Source organism: Engraulis encrasicolus, chromosome 17 (assembly GCF_034702125.1).
Source record: "Engraulis encrasicolus isolate BLACKSEA-1 chromosome 17, IST_EnEncr_1.0, whole genome shotgun sequence".
Classification (NCBI taxonomy): Eukaryota; Metazoa; Chordata; class Actinopteri; order Clupeiformes; family Engraulidae; genus Engraulis; species Engraulis encrasicolus.
Window position 1 is genome coordinate 12991326 of NC_085873.1, and position 18931 is coordinate 13010256.

General features: G+C 44.4%; 2 protein-coding genes across 2 annotated transcripts in view; one reads left to right on the forward strand and one right to left on the reverse strand.

The window, feature by feature from the left end:
* The window catches only part of LOC134467831 (protein HID1-like), a 43068-nt gene that overhangs the window by 12895 nt on the left and 11242 nt on the right, over positions 1-18931 (reverse strand). Inside the window, exons 5-10 of the mRNA XM_063221776.1 lie at positions 10260-10366; positions 9341-9457; positions 7777-8047; positions 3696-3752; positions 2741-2881; positions 1474-1564 (exon numbers count right to left, since the gene is read on the reverse strand). Coding sequence (XP_063077846.1) covers positions 1474-1564; positions 2741-2881; positions 3696-3752; positions 7777-8047; positions 9341-9457; positions 10260-10366 — 784 coding nt within the window. The remainder of the gene's footprint in view (positions 1-1473; positions 1565-2740; positions 2882-3695; positions 3753-7776; positions 8048-9340; positions 9458-10259; positions 10367-18931) is intronic.
* Positions 15656-16636, forward strand: LOC134467251 (E3 SUMO-protein ligase ZBED1-like). Its single transcript, XM_063221156.1, has one exon. The coding sequence runs from the start codon at positions 15788-15790 to the stop codon at positions 16634-16636; it is 849 nt and encodes a 282-aa protein (XP_063077226.1). The 5' UTR covers positions 15656-15787.

Below are 18931 nucleotides of genomic sequence, written 5' to 3' on the forward strand. Positions count from 1 at the left end.
TAATTTGTGAACTTGAGTATTTACTGTGCACCGCGAGGAGCGGACAGAGCTGGACATTTGGACACACACGCACACACACACACCGCTCGGAATCACATTCTCCTTTCCAAGTGCGCACAATACTGCTACACGGGAGCGCGCACCGTCGTGGCAGCATTTCTATCGCGTGATGTCAAGCACTGAAAATGGACATGTGTTTAATGTTTGTACTTTAAATGTTTCATGTTGTGTAGGCCTACAATGTTTGTGAATTATGTCTGTTTGGTGTGTGGGGTTTGTGTGGGCAACAATGGGCAATATTTGTAACTTCCGTTTTGTTTTGGAAAGGTCCTGAGAAATGGAACGGGCCAATTGTGAATTTGTGTCTGCAATCACATTGGTTAATTGAATAATTGTTTGCCTAGTGAGGGGTATGTAAAGCCCAGCTCATTGTTGAGAGGGAGCGAGATAGGGAAGCAGCTGTTTATCGGTGTAAGCTGTCTTCAGAAATGGTGTAAAAAGTAGCGCTGTTGAGCGCAGTAATTAAGTGTCAGAAGTTTGGATTTGACTTTGCTTTTGTATTGAGTATGTTGAGTTGCCAGTCCAATTTGGGTTTATGTCTTATGTTGCCCACGAGCACATTTTGTTCTGTCGAAAATAAAAACGCTTCAAAGTTTAATTATGGTTCAGCCTGATCTCCAAAAATTCCGTGCTCCTGGACACGGATGTTAAGGACACGAAATCCGTGTCCAGGAGCACGGATTTTGCCAAAATTCTGTGCTCCTGGACACGGAATTGTTTTCCGTGCTCCTGGACACGGAATTGTTTTCTGTGATGGGCACACGGAAGTGCTTTCTATAGGCTATTACCACAGCACTGTGTAACTCTATCATTAGAAAATACATAGCCTACCAAATGCTAATCCTAAACAAAATAATGCTATAGCAATTTAAATTGTGCCCTGACCAAAACATTCCCTAACCTTAACCTGTCATTAAAGTATTTTTGAGAAATACTTTTTCCAGTTGGTTGCTAGGCTATCAAATTCATATAACGAATAACGAACTATGGAGATAGCACTTCTCTGTGTCCATCACGGAAAACAATTCCGTGTCCAGGAGCACGGAAAACAATTCCGTGTCCAGGAGCACGGAATTTTGGCAAAATCCGTGCTCCTGGACACGGATTTTGTGCCCTTAACATCCGTGTCCAGGAGCACAGAATTTTTGGAGATCATGTTGCAGCCTCAGCGTTTCCTGATCATCCATCCTCCGACTCTCCGATTGAAACGTCATCCTGGCAGGAGAAGAACAAGCTTTTCCACAGTGTCGTTGAAGTAGAATAGGATGGGCACCAGGATGTCTGTCTGTGCGTGTGTCTGTGCGTGTGTCTGTACGTCTGTCTGTACATCTGTCTGTACATCTGTCTGTACATCTGTTTGTCTGAATGTCTGTCTGCCTGCCTGTCTGTGCATCTGACCGTGTGCATACTCACACTGGTCCTGCCGGGAGTCGTTGAGGTAGAATAGGATGGGCACCAGAATGTCCAGCACATCACTGCTCTTCAGCACAAAGAACAGGAATTTCTGAAAGCCAAGGAGATAAACCAGCAGTCAGTAAAACAATACCAATTGGCGCACTGCAATGTAAAACACTGGCACGCACACACACACGCGCGGACACGCACACACACATGCAGACACACACACGCAGACACACACACACGCAGACACACACACACACACACACACACACACGCACGCACGCAGACACACGCACGCAGACACACGCACGCAGACACACGCACACAGACACACGCACACAGACACACGCACACAGACACACACTTCATCTGGCCTCTGGCCTCATCTCATTCCTCTGTAAAGGTTAGACTGATAACACACTGATCCAGAATGGCTGTCAACAGAGCCCCCCGCGCCCGCACGCACGCACGCACACACGCAAACACACACACACGCACACACGCACACACGCACACACGCACACACACACACACACACACACACACACACACACACACACACACACACACACACACACACACACACACACACACACACACACACGCAAACACACACACACACAGAGGAGGTCTGTTCTCTGTCACTCAGGATGTTTGTTTTCTGTGTGACAGATAAGCCATGGAGGGTGTGAAAATGTGCTCATAGCTTCTTACTACTGCGGTCAGAGGGGACACAAACACCTGTTACTCGCTTACTCAATGTATCCATTACACAAAGGTACCTTTCTACTTCCTGGAAATCAGCAGTGATAAAACCCTTTTTCTTTAAAAAAAGATTTTTTTGGGGTCTTTTTTACTTCATTTATGACCGTATAGTGAAGATGGTGACAGGAAGCGAGTTGGGAGAGAGAGAGAGGGTAGGGCCGGTAAAGGACCCGGGCCGGGAATCAAACCCGGGTCGGACGTATAGTAGACGAGTGCCCTACCGTTTGGCCACAGGCCACCCATCTTTAAATCTGGGGAGGCAACTAACGTTGCCAACTATAGGTCTATTAGCATCCTCCCTACTATCACTGAAGTACCTGAATGATGTGACCAGTTGATGGCCTACCTAGAAGGCCACTCCCTTCTGCACTGTATGCAGTTTGGATTTTGGAAAAAATCATTCAATGGAAACATCCCTTTCTTACTTTATAGAGCAAATCAAATCTAAGCTTGACGGAGGTGGTTTAGTTTCTGGAAGAGAATGTCTACCTCTGTTGTTATTGCTCTAGTGTACCTTGTTGAAGTCGCAGAGCTTCCAGAAAAGGACGAGCAGCTCCTGGTGGAACTGGATCTTCTTAGCGGAGTTGGGCAGGTAGGTCTGGAGGAGAGGGTTGGACAGCAACCGTGCCAACCCTTTCAAGATAAAGTGGAAATCCTAAAGAAATACAGATAGATGTAGAAGAAATATACATATCATATGTTCATGTGAAATATAGATATGATATGAATCAAATAATACAGACATATGAAGAAATAAAAAGATACCAAACTATCACACGAGATCTAGATATGAGCCTAGCCCTTCAGGATAAGATGGAAATCTTGCAAGAGTAGACACCACTTCAAACAAACAACATAGATATCATATGAAGACAAAAGCCAAGCCCGAAAACACTTCAACCAGGCTCTCTTGTGCCTTAATTTTATTGATGTTTCAGGTCAATGACCTCCTTCCTCAGATGTCCTCCAGGACCAGTGAAGACAGAAAAAAAAATCACCATACAAAGAAAAGACAAACCTATTTTGTCTCCTTTCATTCCTATACGCATGAACGGCCATCAATGTACTTTGCTCTTGAATGTGTGTTACGCCCCTTTTTCTGAGAAAACAAACCGAATGTCTCATTAACTTACATGCTACATCGGCTAGCCTAAATGAACACAGTCCATGCTTCAGCCACGGCTATTTGGCTATATTATTTGGACACCCGGCAACAACACGTTTTCGGCATACTGAACATGAACAACGCTAGTCTACAGGTCCTTGTCTTTCGTTTATTCTTTCCCAACACCACCAATTGACTTGCATTGGCTTTCCCCCCAATGTTTTCCCCCAAAAAAGGGCGTAACGCACATGGCACACGTCACACCGTTCATGCGTATTGTAAGAAACGGAATATTCCAGAACTCGTTTTAATACCAAATATCTGCAATATTCCGTTTGCAACTGAAGTGAGTGAAGTAAGTCACCTCCTCCCTGTGAATCCTTGACAAGTAATTCACAAACAGGTTGTCAGGGCCCACTGTCTGCAACACAAAGACACAGATTTAGAAATCAGTTATCAGTCAGTAATTAAACCAGTAATTCAGATTCTCTTGTAAGCTTAATGGTAATTTTGCCATTGTTTCTCCATCCTCATCAGAAGCTAGGGTCCTATGTGCTTTTCACCCATAACATCTATCCCAACCATAACATTATGTTCTATTTCGTTCCTTCTGACTGCCAGAGGCGGTGCTTTCAGCACATGGATATTCATCACACGAATCACCGGTGACCCCGTGTTAGGGGTTAAGACAAGGGTGGACCCAGGAAGTGACCTCTTGGCAAATCTTCTTGTTCAAGTGACTGCCAAGCTTTGGCGGTCATTCGGAACTCAAAGTTATATACATAACCTTGGTTTCTTCTGCCTGTAATGCATTGGTTTAGTTTTCATGATAATGTTCTTGTGACTTTGATGATGTAACGTAAATGAAATATGCATACCCATGTTTCCATATTGTGGTCATTATAAATATCAGCGAATACTTAAGACCGGCATGCCCTCCAAATATTTCTCTCTATCTACAGTGTCATAAAAGGCCGTTCAGTCCCACATAACAGGAGGGCTCTTGTTCGTGAGCACTAGTTGGGCTGTAGGCAGAAGTGAGTAAGTAATTACATTACACTACACTACACTACATTACATTATATTTAGTAATAACTGATGCCGCTGTGGCAGCAGCAGATATCTGTCTAACCTGGGTTACCTCCAATACGGTTTTCAGGCTGACCAGACCAGTGCCGGTGCCCGTTCCCGCACCAGTTATGTTTGGAACTTAAGTGTTTACTTGCAAACCTCCCGTGTTCATACCGAGCTCTGAACTTTTTGGCATGTAACACGATGAACCTGCTGACTTCCACGTTGTCATCACGGTTCGTGGAAAAAAAACAAGATTTTTTTTGGTTCGCATTGCGAACCAGCTTTCCGGTTTCCTAATGCTCAGACTGAAGGCTTGAGCATGCCGGCCGGTTCGAGGTTCTTGATTAGGTACGGGAGTAGTTACCGGCATGGTTCTCAGTTGGCCTGAATGTGCCTTAAGGGTCATTTCACGTGAAATCAGACACTTTGGGACCCGACCGACCCGGATTTCAATCATACTTGGTGTGCCTTTTCAGTAGCAAGGTAGCACCCCAGAACTGCATTGGTTTGAATCTGACACTAATATTAAGGGAGAAACAGACTAGGAAAGGTTCACATGTGAGGGTAGGACACTATACATTCAGCCTTGAATATATCAGTCAGTGTTAGTCACAAAAAGATGCCTGTGGTGTTGTTTGAAAGCTCTTTTCTGGCTCTACATATTACACAATCACCTTGGAATACAACTACTCTCAGAATATGAATTATGATAAATTGAAAAATTAAAAATTGAATATCTAAAAAACTCATATTTTAAAATGGCCAGTTCCTTGTCCAAACGTAGCCGGCAATGTCATGAGCAGCACCTAAAATGCTGGTGTTCGGTTTGTTATTCATTTCAGAGAGAAGTTGACTCACAAATATGGCATCATACAGACCACTTACTAATAATATGGTAATACCATAGTAGCATCACATGACAAAACAAAAACAAAACAAAAATGGTCAGTGTCCATGGTCCCAGGTTTCAGAAACTAAGTCAGATGTCCATTTATACACACCAAATGATGATATGTGAATGTTTGAACATTCCTTCTCTGTGTACCTGTGCCATCTTTCCTTTACCGTACTTTAAAGAGATAATCAATGGCTACACTCTCATTTTGTACTCTACCAGTGCATTTGAAGCAACAGCTGTGTCTTTTGTAGATAATGTATAAGTACGTCCCGTTGCAGTTACAGGTTCCACTACCAGAAGCACATCCTGATGATCCATGACAAGTCTATCTGGTCTGAAGGGAAAAGTGAAGGATGGAGATGGCCCATGAGGATGCAGGAAGTTCAGTTTCACCTCTCCAGTGCTCGGCATACATTCCTCAGCACATGCTAGCCACCAGTTGCCATCATATACAGCTACAACATACCCTTTGATGCTTGAAAATGTAACACATTCCTTTACTGAGCTCACTCTTTCAACTCTGCCTTCTCTGAATGCTGAAAAATGGCCTAACTTAACTTCCACTGTGTCCATTGACAATGGGCAGAAGCTGTGTAGTTTTTGAGTACCTGGAATAGTTCTTGCAGATTCAAACCTTTTCAACAGGTTCTCAGCTTCATGATGGTACATCTCTGTTGTGTCAAACTGGCAATGGATGTTCTTGACATTATCCTTGACAAATTCAAACAGTTGGTATGGCGTTACAATTTAATTGTCAATAGGACGTTGCAGACTTGCTCGTGCAGCAACCCATTTAACTGTCCCACCAACGCCATCACATGGACCTTTGCCATGTGATGTGGCAAAAAAGTGCCACTCTGCAGGTATGTGAAAATCTGCCTCGTGGTGGCACAAATTTGTTGTGTTTTTAAGGTTCTTATATTGTGCAGCACAGCCATCAGAAAAAATATAGGATCTTCTTTGGACGTTCTGTCATTGATGAAGTGTCACTGAGGAACTGAATTAGGAGCTTCTGAAACAGATGTACAGCAATTGTATCGTGAATGTTGCAGTCTGAAATAACAACATAACAGATTTTTTTTCCAGTTTCAACTGATCTTGGTAGTAGCATACAAATGGATGGATTGTGGCCTGCAGGTTGTTCCAGTGAAATGATTAAATAGCATCTTGAATTACAAAACTATAGTTTTAAAAACGCTCCTGGTTCAAGGGAGTCAGTCAAGGATAATGTCAAGAACATCCATTGCCAGTTTGACACAACAGAGATGTACCATCATGAAGCTGAGAACCTGTTGAAAAGGTTTGAATCTGCAAGAACTATTCCAGGTACTCAAAAACTACACAGCTTCTGCCCATTGTCAATGGACACAGTGGAAGTTAGGCCATTTTCAGCATTCAGAGAAGGCAGAGTTGAAAGAGTGAGCTCAGTAAAGGAATGTGTTACATTTTCAAGCATCAAAGGGTATGTTGTAGCTGTATATGATGGCAACTGGTGGCTAGCATGTGCTGAGGAATGTATGCCGAGCACTGGAGAGGTGAAACTGAACTTCCTGCATCCTCATGGGCCATCTCCATCCTTCACTTTACCCTTCAGACCAGATAGACTTGTCATGGATCATCAGGATGTGCTTCTGGTAGTGGAACCTGTAACTGCAACGGGACGTACTTATACATTATCTACAAAAGACACAGCTGTTGCTTCAAATGCACTGGTAGAGTACAAAATAAGAGTGTAGCCATTGATTATCTCTTTAAAGTACGGTAAAGGAAAGATGGCACAGGTACACAGAGAAGGAATGTTCAAACATTCACATATCATCATTTGGTGTGTATAAATGGACATCTGCCTTAGTTTCTGAAACCTGGGACCATGGACACTGACCATTTTGTTTTGTTTTTGTTTTGTCATGTGATGCTACTATGGTATTACCATATTATTAGTAAGTGGTCTGTATGATGCCATATTTGTGAGTCAACTTCTCTCTGAAATGAATAACAAACCGAACACCAGCATTTTAGGTGCTGCTCATGACATTGCCGGCTACGTTTGGACAAGGAACTGGCCATTTTAAAATATGAGTTTTTTAGATATTCATTTTTTAATTTTTCAATTTATCATAATTCATATTCTGAGAGTAGTTGTATTCCAAGGTGATTGTGTACTATGTAGAGCAGCCAGAAAGAGCTTTCAAACAACACCACAGGCATCTTTTTGTGACTAACACTGACTGATATATTCAAGGCTGAATGTATAGTGTCCTACCCTCACATGTGAACCTTTCCTAGTCTGTTTCTCCCTTAATATTAGTGTCAGATTCAAACCAATGCAGTTCTGGGGTGCTACCTTGCTACTGAAAAGGCACACCAAGTATGATTGAAATCCGGGTCGGTCGGGTCCCAAAGTGTCTGATTTCACGTGAAATGACCCTTAAGTGTATATACAGTATATCTATGCCCATCCCCCTCATCTCACCTCCTGGTCTCCCTCCAGGTCAGCAGATGGCGCCGTGGGGTCCGTGACCTGCTGGACCACAGTAGCAGCAGTAGCAGTAGCAGTAGTGAGGGAGGAGGCGGCAGCAGCAGCCAGATCGTGCTCCAGAGATACGATCAACACCTGCAGCGCCTGCTCCACCAGCTGCTCGCGCTGATCTGAGAACAGCAGGTGGTTGTAGGGGATGCCGAACCCCACGGGGTCGTACGCACACACCACGTTGAGGAGAGAGGTGAAGAGAGGCAGGGCATGTCTGAGAAACGTAGAGGAGAGATAGAGGGAAACGTAAAGGAAAGATGTGAGTGTAGTTGTGTGTGTGTGTGTGTGTGTGTGTGTGTGTGTGTGTGTGTGTGTGTGTGTGTGTGTGTGTGTGTGTGTGTGTGTGTGTGTGTGTGTGTGTGTGTGTGTGTGTGTGCGCGTGTGTGTGTGTGTGTGTGTGTGTGTCAGCAGGTGGTTGTATGGGGATGCCAAAACACACTGGGTCTTGCGCACACACCACATTCAGCGGAGACGTGAAGAGAGGTAAAACATGCCTGGGAAACATAGAGAGGAAGGGCATATTGTATAGTAGGTGTGTGGTGTGTGTGTGTGTGTGTGACAGCTAGTGGTTGTAGGGGATGCCGAAACCTACGGGGTCACTGGCACACACCACATTGAGGAGAGAGGTGATGAGAGGTAAAGCGTGCCAGGGAAACAAAGAGGGGGGGTGTCAGTGTGTGTGTGTGTGTGTGTGTGTGTGTGTGTGTGTGTGTGTGTGTGTGTGTGTGTGTGTGTGTGTGTGTGTGTGTGTGTGTGTGTGTGTGTGTGTGTGTGTGTGTGTGTGTGATAGCAGGTGGTTGTAGGGGATGCCACTGCAGTGTGGCCGCAGAGATCATTTGAAAATGTGTGAGAATGATTAGTGTGTGCATGTGATAGTGTGACAAGAGTGAGTGAGTGTGAGAGAGGGGCAAATAAGGACACAAGGACGGTGAAATCACTTGGAGAGAGAGACAGAGAGAGAGAGAGAGAGAGAGAGAGAGAGAGAGAGAGAGAGAGTTTGAAGAGAGTTGAAAGTGGGGAAAGAGAAAGTCAGGAGAAGAAGAGAAGAGAAGAGAAGAGAAGAGAAGAGAAGACAAGACAAGAGAAGAGAAGAGAAGAGAAGAGAAGAGAAGAGAAGAGAAGAGAAGAGAAGAGAAGAGAAGAGAAGAGAAGAGAAGAGAAGAGGTGACGTGACGTGACGTGACGTGACGTGACGTGACGTGACGTGACGTGACGTGACGTGACGAGACGAGACGAGACGAGACGAGACGAGACGAGACGAGACGAGACGAGACGAGACGAGACGAGACAAGACGAGACAAGACAAGACAAGACAAGACAAGACAAGACAAGACAAGACAAGACATGACATGACATGACATGACATGACATGACAAGACAAGAGGAGAAAGATGAGAGGAAGCTCATCATGTGCTACCCAGGGGATGCGAAACAGGAAGAGTTGGGGTTAGAGCATGCCAACTGGTTTAAGGTGCGCTACTCTACCTCTAGGAGTTAATGTGCTAACCTGTTGTCCTGCGAGCAGAAGAATGCCACCCAGGGGTTGAGTGTGTTGTTGTCTGTAGTGGGGCTCAGGTACATGGCCTCAGAGAAACACGTCATCAGCAGCTTCAACAGCTCCATCCTACACACAGAACACACACACGGGTGGAGAAGAACAAGCCACAGGTTAAAATGACATCAAGCGCATGCGTATGTGCAGGCACGTGTGTAATAGTCATTGAAGTCTTTGTTGACAGAAGCTTAATTCAATATCTAGCAAAAGCACAATTCAAAGGTCATTTTCTCATTTGCAATGGAGTTAGGATAATGGAATGTACCTAGAGATTAAAAAGAAAAGGTTACGAAGACGACAGAGAAAACGACAGAGATTTCAGAAATAATATCAAGAGTGCGAGAGAGTATGTGATACCCACAGCCATTTTAAGACCACAAAGATGCTTGATAAAGTATTGCCTCTTTTCCACTGCCGCTTTTCTGGTAGGCCTACAGCTCGACACAGCGTGACTCGGCCCCCACATTTTGCTTTACGATTAAGCTGTGTCGTGACTATTCGAAAAGCAAAAAGTGGCGTCCAAGTTGTGCGTTGTCTAGCTATAGGCCTACTGGAAAACTGGCAGTGGAAACGAGGCATATGTGTCCAAGTGAAGACTTCACCAACCCTAATAGCAATGTTATCATCCTCAATAATACAACCACAGCGATCTCACAAAGACAGTTTATTGAAGACATTCAATCAATAAATAATATACACACCAACCTTAAATAAAGTTTGTTTTTTTACTACATTAACCAACTGAAGTGCCTGGACCAAGGATTTTTTTCCTTCTGTCTTTTTTGAACATTGAACCCCTTCCAAGAGCACCAGTTGGTTTTGAGGGACACTAGCAGCGTTCTACCAACTCTTTTGCTGAATACACACCAACCTGTTGAGGTCATGGACGTAGCTGGGAGTGGGGGAATGGGCAAACCCCACTCCCGCCTCCCAGATGTACTCACAGCTGTCCAGGGCCTGCATGTCCTCTGGGCCATCCTGGGGAGAGCAATATAGTGTTATTCATTATAAAATCCAATCATTACATTGCAACAATATCTCTAAACTATCCTGGGGAGTGAAATACAAAAACGTTATTACATTATCGCTGGAACATGCTATTTAATATTGTCCTGTGATCATTTGTGGCTTGATGCTAATGCCTCCATTCACTTCCAGTGATTATGCTAAGCTATGCTAACAATTCTGATCCCAGTATGTAGCACTGCCCCCTTTGGCCAGTGCTACATACACACACACACAGACAAACACACACGCACACACATGCACACACATGCACACACACACACACACACACACACAGACAAACAGAGAGGGTCAACTGCGATATCTGGTTCTCCCAACCCCCTCGAAAATCTGACCAGATGGCCCTTTTTGAAACTGGAAACTTGTGAAAATGTACCATAAAATTGTACAAAAGATCTTAGGAAAGCATGGGAAAAGTATACAGGTATGTGCATTTCATAGCTGTCGTTTCCCCCAGCACTTTATTGCTAAGGCGGCCACCTTGACAAGAAACACCTACCACCTTGACTAGGTTCCCTGAAAAGATAAAGATTTTAGGTTGTGGATGTAATTTCTTCAGTTTCTTTACCATATATATATACATACTTTTAACGGCCGACCACCTTGACTAACAACATTTCTGGGGGAAACACTGCACCGTGCCAGTGTCACCAAAGCTGACAAAGCAGGACGATGTGCTGTGTTTCATTTAGTGCCTTTGTTTTCACAGTGGTGTGGGTGGGGAGGAGAGGAGGAGAAGAATGGAGAGGGGAAGGGGAGGATTTGGAAAAAAGAGGGGGAGGAGAGGAGAAGGGGAGGAGGAGAAGGAGAAAGAGAAGGAGAGGGGGAGTAGAGTAGAGGAGGAGAATGATAAGGAAAGGAAGGGAGAGGGCGGAGGCAGAGGAACGTTGAGTCACTCGGTGCAAACTCTGATAACCCTCTCACTGCACTGCAAAATGGGCCTCCCTTCAGTTCCTCTGTGTACAGTACAGAGACTAGACAGGGAAGTACAGGACACACAATATAATATACACTACATTCAGGAGAGGAAGAGGGGACACAACCTTCAAAGCAAAATAAGGATGCTTGGAACTTGCATGTCTATTCAGTTGGAAATGTCAATTACATTTTAGAGACAGTGCCCAAAGCTTTTATCTCGACTGAATAACTGGCACAGTTGGTATTTAGCCTTTCAACACCAGTGGCTTTTAAGCCCCCGCTGTATAACATCTGTACCCGAAAAAAAATGCAGCTAAACAGACAAACAGAAAGAGCGAGAGAGAGCGAGAGAGTGCAAGAGAGAGAGAGAGAGCGAGAGAGTGCAAGAGAGAGAGAGAGAGAGAGAGAGAGAGAGAGAGTGAGAGAGAGAGACTTTTAAAAGGTATACAAAGTACCACAGTATGTCTGCAAAAAGTACATTCTAAAACCCAGAGGAAAGCATGAAATCATGCTGTAGTAATACCTAAACTCCATATCAGTCTGTATTCTCAAGGGTACTAACGGAGCCTGGACAGAGTGGCTCAACAGTGTTATCTTGATTTGCCAATGCTACCAGTGAATTCAGTTCTGGGCAGACAGTCGACTAGTACTAAGAAGCAGCAATGTCTCCTGTTCAAAACACAGCTTGTATGTCTTCCCACACAATTTTAAAACATTATACAACAACCACAGCTTAAAGAGTGGGGGAAGGCGTGAAGAAATGTGAAGTAGGCCACATGCACAGGCAAGAGGCAACTCAGGCTGGAAGCAAGACCACCACGGCACAGTGACAGCAGGGTTGAATAAAACTGTACACTTTTTCACTATGTGTAGGGCACAGAAGAGTGTATACTGCGCAACACGATGGACACTTAAGAGTGTCTCCAATTGTCATCTTGAGATGTGTTCATTGCAAACAACAAACTGTAACAAATTGGAAGTGAGACAGAGATACCGTGTGTGAGAGAGAGATAGAGAGAGACAGACAGACAGAGAGAGAGAGAGAGAGACAGAGAGAAAGAAAGAAAGAAAGAAAGAAAGAAAGAAAGAAAGAAAGAAAGAAAGAAAGAAAGAAAGAAAGAAAGAACTTTTTTGACTTTGAGACTTCATTTATTGCATATTCTTTCTTAAGATTCTTTACAATAGACAAGTAGTTAAAACATGCGAGTGAGTGTGAGAGAGAGCGAGAGAGAGAGAGAGAGAGAGAGAGAGAGAGAGAGAGAGAGAGAGAGAGAGAGAGAGAGAGAGAGAGAGAGAGAGAGAGAGAGAGAGAGAGAGAGAGAGAGAAACAGAGGATGGGGGAAGGGGAACACACAAGAGGTGTGAGCGCCTGGCTGGCTGGCGGCTGGCAAGGCATATCAGGATGGGTGTCGAGGCCTGGGACACAAGGCATGAGTCTCTTAGCAACCCCCAGCGAGGGAGGCCGGCCGTGCTCTGTGTGCTGTCGGCTGTGATCTAATCACCGCCGCTCTGAGTTTAACTGGCCAGGGCCACTCACAGGCACATGCGGACACACAGTCACACGCACACCTCCAGCAGCAGCAGTAGAGTTTAACTGGCCTGAGACACGCGCGCACATGCACGCGCACACACACACACACGCACGCGTACGCGCACACTCTCTAGCAGCAGAAGCAGTAGAGCTTAATTGGCCTGAGTATCCTCCAGCAGCAGAAGTCAGCCCTCGGGCATGACACATGTCACTGGGACTGCATCTGGGAAGGCTCATCCTTAAGAGCAGGTGCACACATGGGTCACACACGCACGCACACATAAATATGTACCTGTGTGCACTGCACACACACACATGCATGCACGCATGCAAGCATGCACGCACGCACACACACACACACCATACTATTTGTAGGCTACAGTGAGTCCAATATGTATTTGATCCCTTGCTGATTTTGTTGGTTTAGAAGAAGAAGTATAAATGTTATGATAATATGTATTCTAATATGGAGAGACAGAATATCAAAAAGAAAATCCAGAAATTAACTGAAGAGAATATATATTAATTTATTTCCATTTCATCGAGCAAAATAAGTATTTGATCCCCTGCCAACTGATTACAGTTCCGGGCCCACAGACCAAATGGGCACTTCCGATCAACTTGTCATCTGAATTAAAGACACCTGTACATACTAACATGCATAAAAGACACATTGAATCAGCAGAATCAGTCCATAGTATGAGTGAATCAGTCACACGCCAACCTCATCAGCATGGGAAAGACCAAAGAGTGGTCAAATGATATCAGGGACACGATTTTAGACCTGAACAAAGATTAAATGGGCTGCAAAGCCACAAGAAAGAGACTGAGTATTAATGACCCAGCTATTGATGAATTTCTTCCAAATTGTGAGGAATACAAAATGACTATCCATTAGCCGGTCTGGGGTTCTATACAAGATTTGACCTTTTGTAGGGATTTGATAATCATGAGAACAGAAAGAAATCACCCTAGAGCTGTACGGGATGAACTAGGCAATGATATCAAAGCTACTGGGACCAAAATCACTGAGAAAACTACTGGTAGCACTTAATGCCACAGAGGTTTAAAATCCTGTAGTGCACACATGGTACCTCTACTTCAGAAGGAACCTGAGCAGTCCCACTTGAGGTTTGCCAACGGACATCAGACTGGTTTAGGATATGATAAGGAGGTGTTGTAGTCAGATTAGGGTTGGGCGATGTCTCCTCACTTGGCACAAGACGATGTGTGCAGTGAAATATCGTGATGGACGATGACATCGTGGGGGGGGGGGGGGGGGGGGTGTGCAAAAAAAAAAAAAAAAAAAAAAAAATCCTTCCATTGCCTTTGAATATAGACATCAATGACGGAATGAAAATAATCATTAAAGAAATAATGTATTAATTAATTAAAGAAATAAATATATAAATAGCCCAAAGACATAAATAGGCTATATAGGCCTAAACAAATAAATAAATAATTAAATACATAAATAAATATTAATTTAAGCCCAGCATTAAATATATAATATTAATCTATTAACAACAGCAATTTAATGGTAATGTGTTTAAAACGAAAGGCTATATTTTGATGTTTTGTTTTACTAATGCTCTTGCGCTTTGGCGCGCTGCGCGTTATAAAAAACTGCTGTTCCATTTCGTTTGAATTTTAACTGTTATAAGCGTCAGTTTTATTCCGTTAGATTTGAACTGTTCAACAGCGGGTAACCTACCATGGCGCATTTGGTAGCAAAGAAGGGCACCACTTCGCCTATTTGGAACTTTTTTGGATTTGAACCTGATGAGCGTGGGCTGCCAAAAGATTTAAAAGACTGTATCTGCAAGATTTGCGCCCGTGTTGTCCAATGCAAAGATGGGCAGACTACAAATCTCCACGACCACATGCGTGCTCATCATCCCGCACAATATGCTACTATCAACGTGTCCGTGCGTGCAGGGCTTGGAAAAACGACGCAACCCACAATTTCTGGGATGTTTGCGAAAAGCACCAAATACAAAAGTGACAGCGACCGGTGGAAGGAGTTAACAGGTGTCGTGACGCGCTACCTAGCAAAAGAAATGGTGTCGTTCAACACTGTGGAGAAGTCCAGTTTCAAGGCCATGCTACACACCTTTGACAGGCAATATGAGCTACCAGGCCGCAAGTATTTCTCAAATACGGCTGTGCCCAAAATGTTCAATGAGGTGAGGAGTGGCATCTTAACCGAGCTGGGTCAGATAAAGTATGTGGCCTTGACGACTGACATGTGGTCCAGCTGCAACATGATGCCATACATGTCCGTGACTGCGCATTACATTAACCAAGACTGGATAATGCAGTCCAAATGTTTGCAGACCACCTTCATGCCTGAGACCCATTCGGCGGACAATTTGGAAGATGCTCTGCGCAGCACCATGGTGGAGTGGGAGATAGAGGAGACCAAGATCGCCTGCATCACTACAGACAACGGGGCGAACATTGTCGCTGGCATCCGGCAGTTAAGATGGCCATGGCTAAGCTGCTTTGGCCACAATTTGAACCTTGCCATTAACAACTCCCTGACGCAACAGAGGGCGCACACAGACCGCGCCTTTGGGGTTTGCCGAGCTGTCAACGCTGCCTTTTCCCACAGCTGGCTACGGCGCAGTGAGCTTCGAAAAGCGCAGATGGAGATGAACCTCCCCGAGCATGCATTGATCACGGTAATAGTTATGGCAATTGCTACAACTTAAAACTAGCATTTAATGTGTTAGCCTTTATAGCTTTTAACATTATTAATAAATGCATGGTCAAATATAGCACAGGTTGTCAGTTTAGACCAATTTTATAGGTTTATTAAATAAATGTGCAGCTAATTGTTAGGACAACTTAACGAATGTGTATAACTGGGTCTGTGCCTTTACTGACAGGATTGTGCCACGCGATGGGGCTCCAAACAAAAAATGGTGGACAGGATATTGGAGCAAGCACAAGCCATCAAAAGAGTGCTTGCGCAGGACAGAAGCCGCCGACCACTGCCCCAGCTGACATGGCAGGACATAAGTGTCTTGGAATCGGTAAACAAGGCGCTGAAGCCAGTGGCGGACTTCACCGACATTCTCTCCGGAGAAAAATATGTCACCGTGTCCTCCCTGGTACCCATGCTGGGCCATCTCGAAGGCGTGCTTGAGAGATGCGAGGAGGATACTGAGCTGACGGCGAACCTGAAGCGCGTTGTCATGGAACAGATGGAGCGCAGATATGAAGAGCCCACCCAGCGGATGCTGCGCAAAGCAACATTCCTTGACCCCAGATACAGAGGCGACCACATGAGCCCCCCACTACTTGACTCTACAAAATCTGACCTGATCGAAGAGCTCGTGGCTGACAACACAACACAACACAACGCAACACAAGAAGGCCCGACACATGGCGGAGAAGAGGGAGCGGGAGAAAGTGCCGCGGCAGCACCCAAAAAAAAGAAGGCGTCTTTGGGGAGTCTTTTAGGGAAAAGGGGGACCAGAGAGATCACGCTCACTGACGAGCAAAGAGCTATGGCAGAAATCGCCATTTACCTGCAGGAAAGCGCTATCGACGGGGAAGAGGATCCGCTGAAATGGTGGGCAAATAACCAGAACAGGTTTCCTTTGATGGCAAAAATCGCCAAGAAGTATCTATGCATATGCGCTACCAGCACGCCTTCCGAAAGAGTGTTCAGCACCGCGGGTAGTGTGGTCACACCAATCCGCAGCCTATTAAAGCCTGATAAGGTGAATATGTTGGTTTTTTTGGCCAGAAACATTGATATTTAGGCGGCCTACATCATTTGGAAATAATTAGGCTGCACTCTGTCGGCCATGTAAACGTTTTAAGTTATTACAGTTTAATAGCCTAGGCTAAGTCATGCTTTATGTTTGTTTCATTATTTTCTTGATCTTATATTATTTCGTTATTCTTTCCTTTGTTGTTCTGCTGTTGTATCAGTGAAGTGCATGACAAATTATGTGAACGCTTTTGCAGTTTAAAACAGTAGGCCTAAATGCCATTGTGTTTCTGTTTGTTCTTCAACTTTTAATAAACCTGTTCATATTACCTTCGTGTCTATTATATTTTGTAGCCTTTGCACGGAAGCATGCTAATGCTTCCCTTGAAGTTGAACGTGATCAGCCTACTGCATTTTCTGTTGACAATGAGCAAGTTTCCCGACGCAGGTGCAGGCTTATAACGTGAATAACATGAAATGTTTGGCATAATAATAATAATAATAATAATAATAATAATAATATGTAGGCTAGCTTATAGTAACAATAATGATAATGATAATAACAATAACAATAATAATAGTAATAACAATGAATTGTAGCCTTTAAGAATAAGCCAATTTTGTAGCAGTAGGCTGGGGGGGGGGGGGGGGGGGCGTGGCATCACGATGGTTACCATCCATCGTGATGGTTGGTCAAAAATGACGATGGACGATGACATCGTCCATCGGCACAACCCTAAGTCAGATGAAACCAAAATCAAGCTGTTTGGCATTATCACAATTCAATGTGTTTTGAGAAAGAGTACTGCTGTCTATGATCCCAAGAACACCCTCCTCACCATCATGCATGAAAGTGGTATCATTATGGTTTGAGGGTGTTTGTCTGGCCAAGGCACAGGACAACTTCACATCGTCAATGAATGGATGGAGGGAGACATGTAATGTGCAATCCTGAGTGCAAACGTCCTTCCCTCCACCACTACACTGAAGGGTGGGCCCTTTTTGGATCTCCCAACATGACAATAATACGCAACATACAGTCAAAGCAACGAAGGAGTGGCTCAATAAGAAGCATATTAAAGTTGTGAAGTGGCCAAGACAGTCTCCAAATATTAACCCTATAGTAATTCTATGGAGAGAACTGAACCTCCCATTTGCCAAGCTACAGCCACAAACCATTAATGTTTTAGAGATAATGTGCAAAGAAAAATGGGCAAAAATAGTTTCTACTATATGCACAAACACTGTCATTAACTAAAAGAAGCATCTAACCTCAGTGCTAGAAAACTAGGGCTTGGCCACAAAGCACTTTATCTTCTTTAGCTAGAGGGGTCAAATACTTATTAGCCTAAATTAAATACAAATAAATTAAAATATATTATTTTAAGTTATTTTCTGGAATTTCTTTTTGATATTCTGTCTCTCCATGTTTGAATACATATTATCATAACTTTATAGACTGATCATGTCTTTATTAGTTGGCAAACGGGCAAAATCAGCAAGGGATCAAATACATATTGGACTCACTGTATAGCTGTAGACATTGGATAAAAGAAAACAAGCACACACGCATGAACGCACACACACGTCCGCATACACACACACACACGCACAAACCATACTATTCAGTAGGCTATATCTGTAAAGTACATTGGACCACAGAAAACAAGTCACACAAACACAAGCACACACACGCATTCGTCCACACGCACACACACACACACGTAATGTAGTTGTGTACACACACACACACACACACACACACACACACACACACACACACACACACTTAGTAGGCCATGTCTGTAGATATTGGACAAAAGAAAACGAGTCAAGCTCACAAGCATCCGCATGCACACACACACATGCATCTACACACGCACGCACGCACCTCCCACTGCTTTTGTCCTTAAAATCCTGCACTTCTTCCCAAAACACACACACACACCCACTTCATTAGACTAGGGAGTTAATGAGTGACAAAGCTAAGGTGTGTGAGAGAGGAGCGGAGAGGAGAGTTGTGTTGGTGTGAGAGAGGAGAGGTGGAGAGGAGGAAAGGACGGGAAAAGAGAGGAGGAAAGGAGCGGGTGCAGGAGAGGAGAGGAGCAGAGAAAAGGGGGGAGGAGAGGAGAGGAAAAGAGAGGAGGGGAGGAGCAGAGAGGAGGGGGGAGAGCAGAGGAAAGGAGAGGGGAGGGCCGGGGAGAGGAGAGGAGGAAAGGAGAGGAGAGGAGGGGAGGAGAGGGGAGGGCCAGGGAGAGGAGAGGAGGAAAGGAGAGGGGCGGGTGTTGCTGCTGGGCTGCTGATCCACTAAGCAAATAGGAAACTGCCCCGCAATGAAAACTCA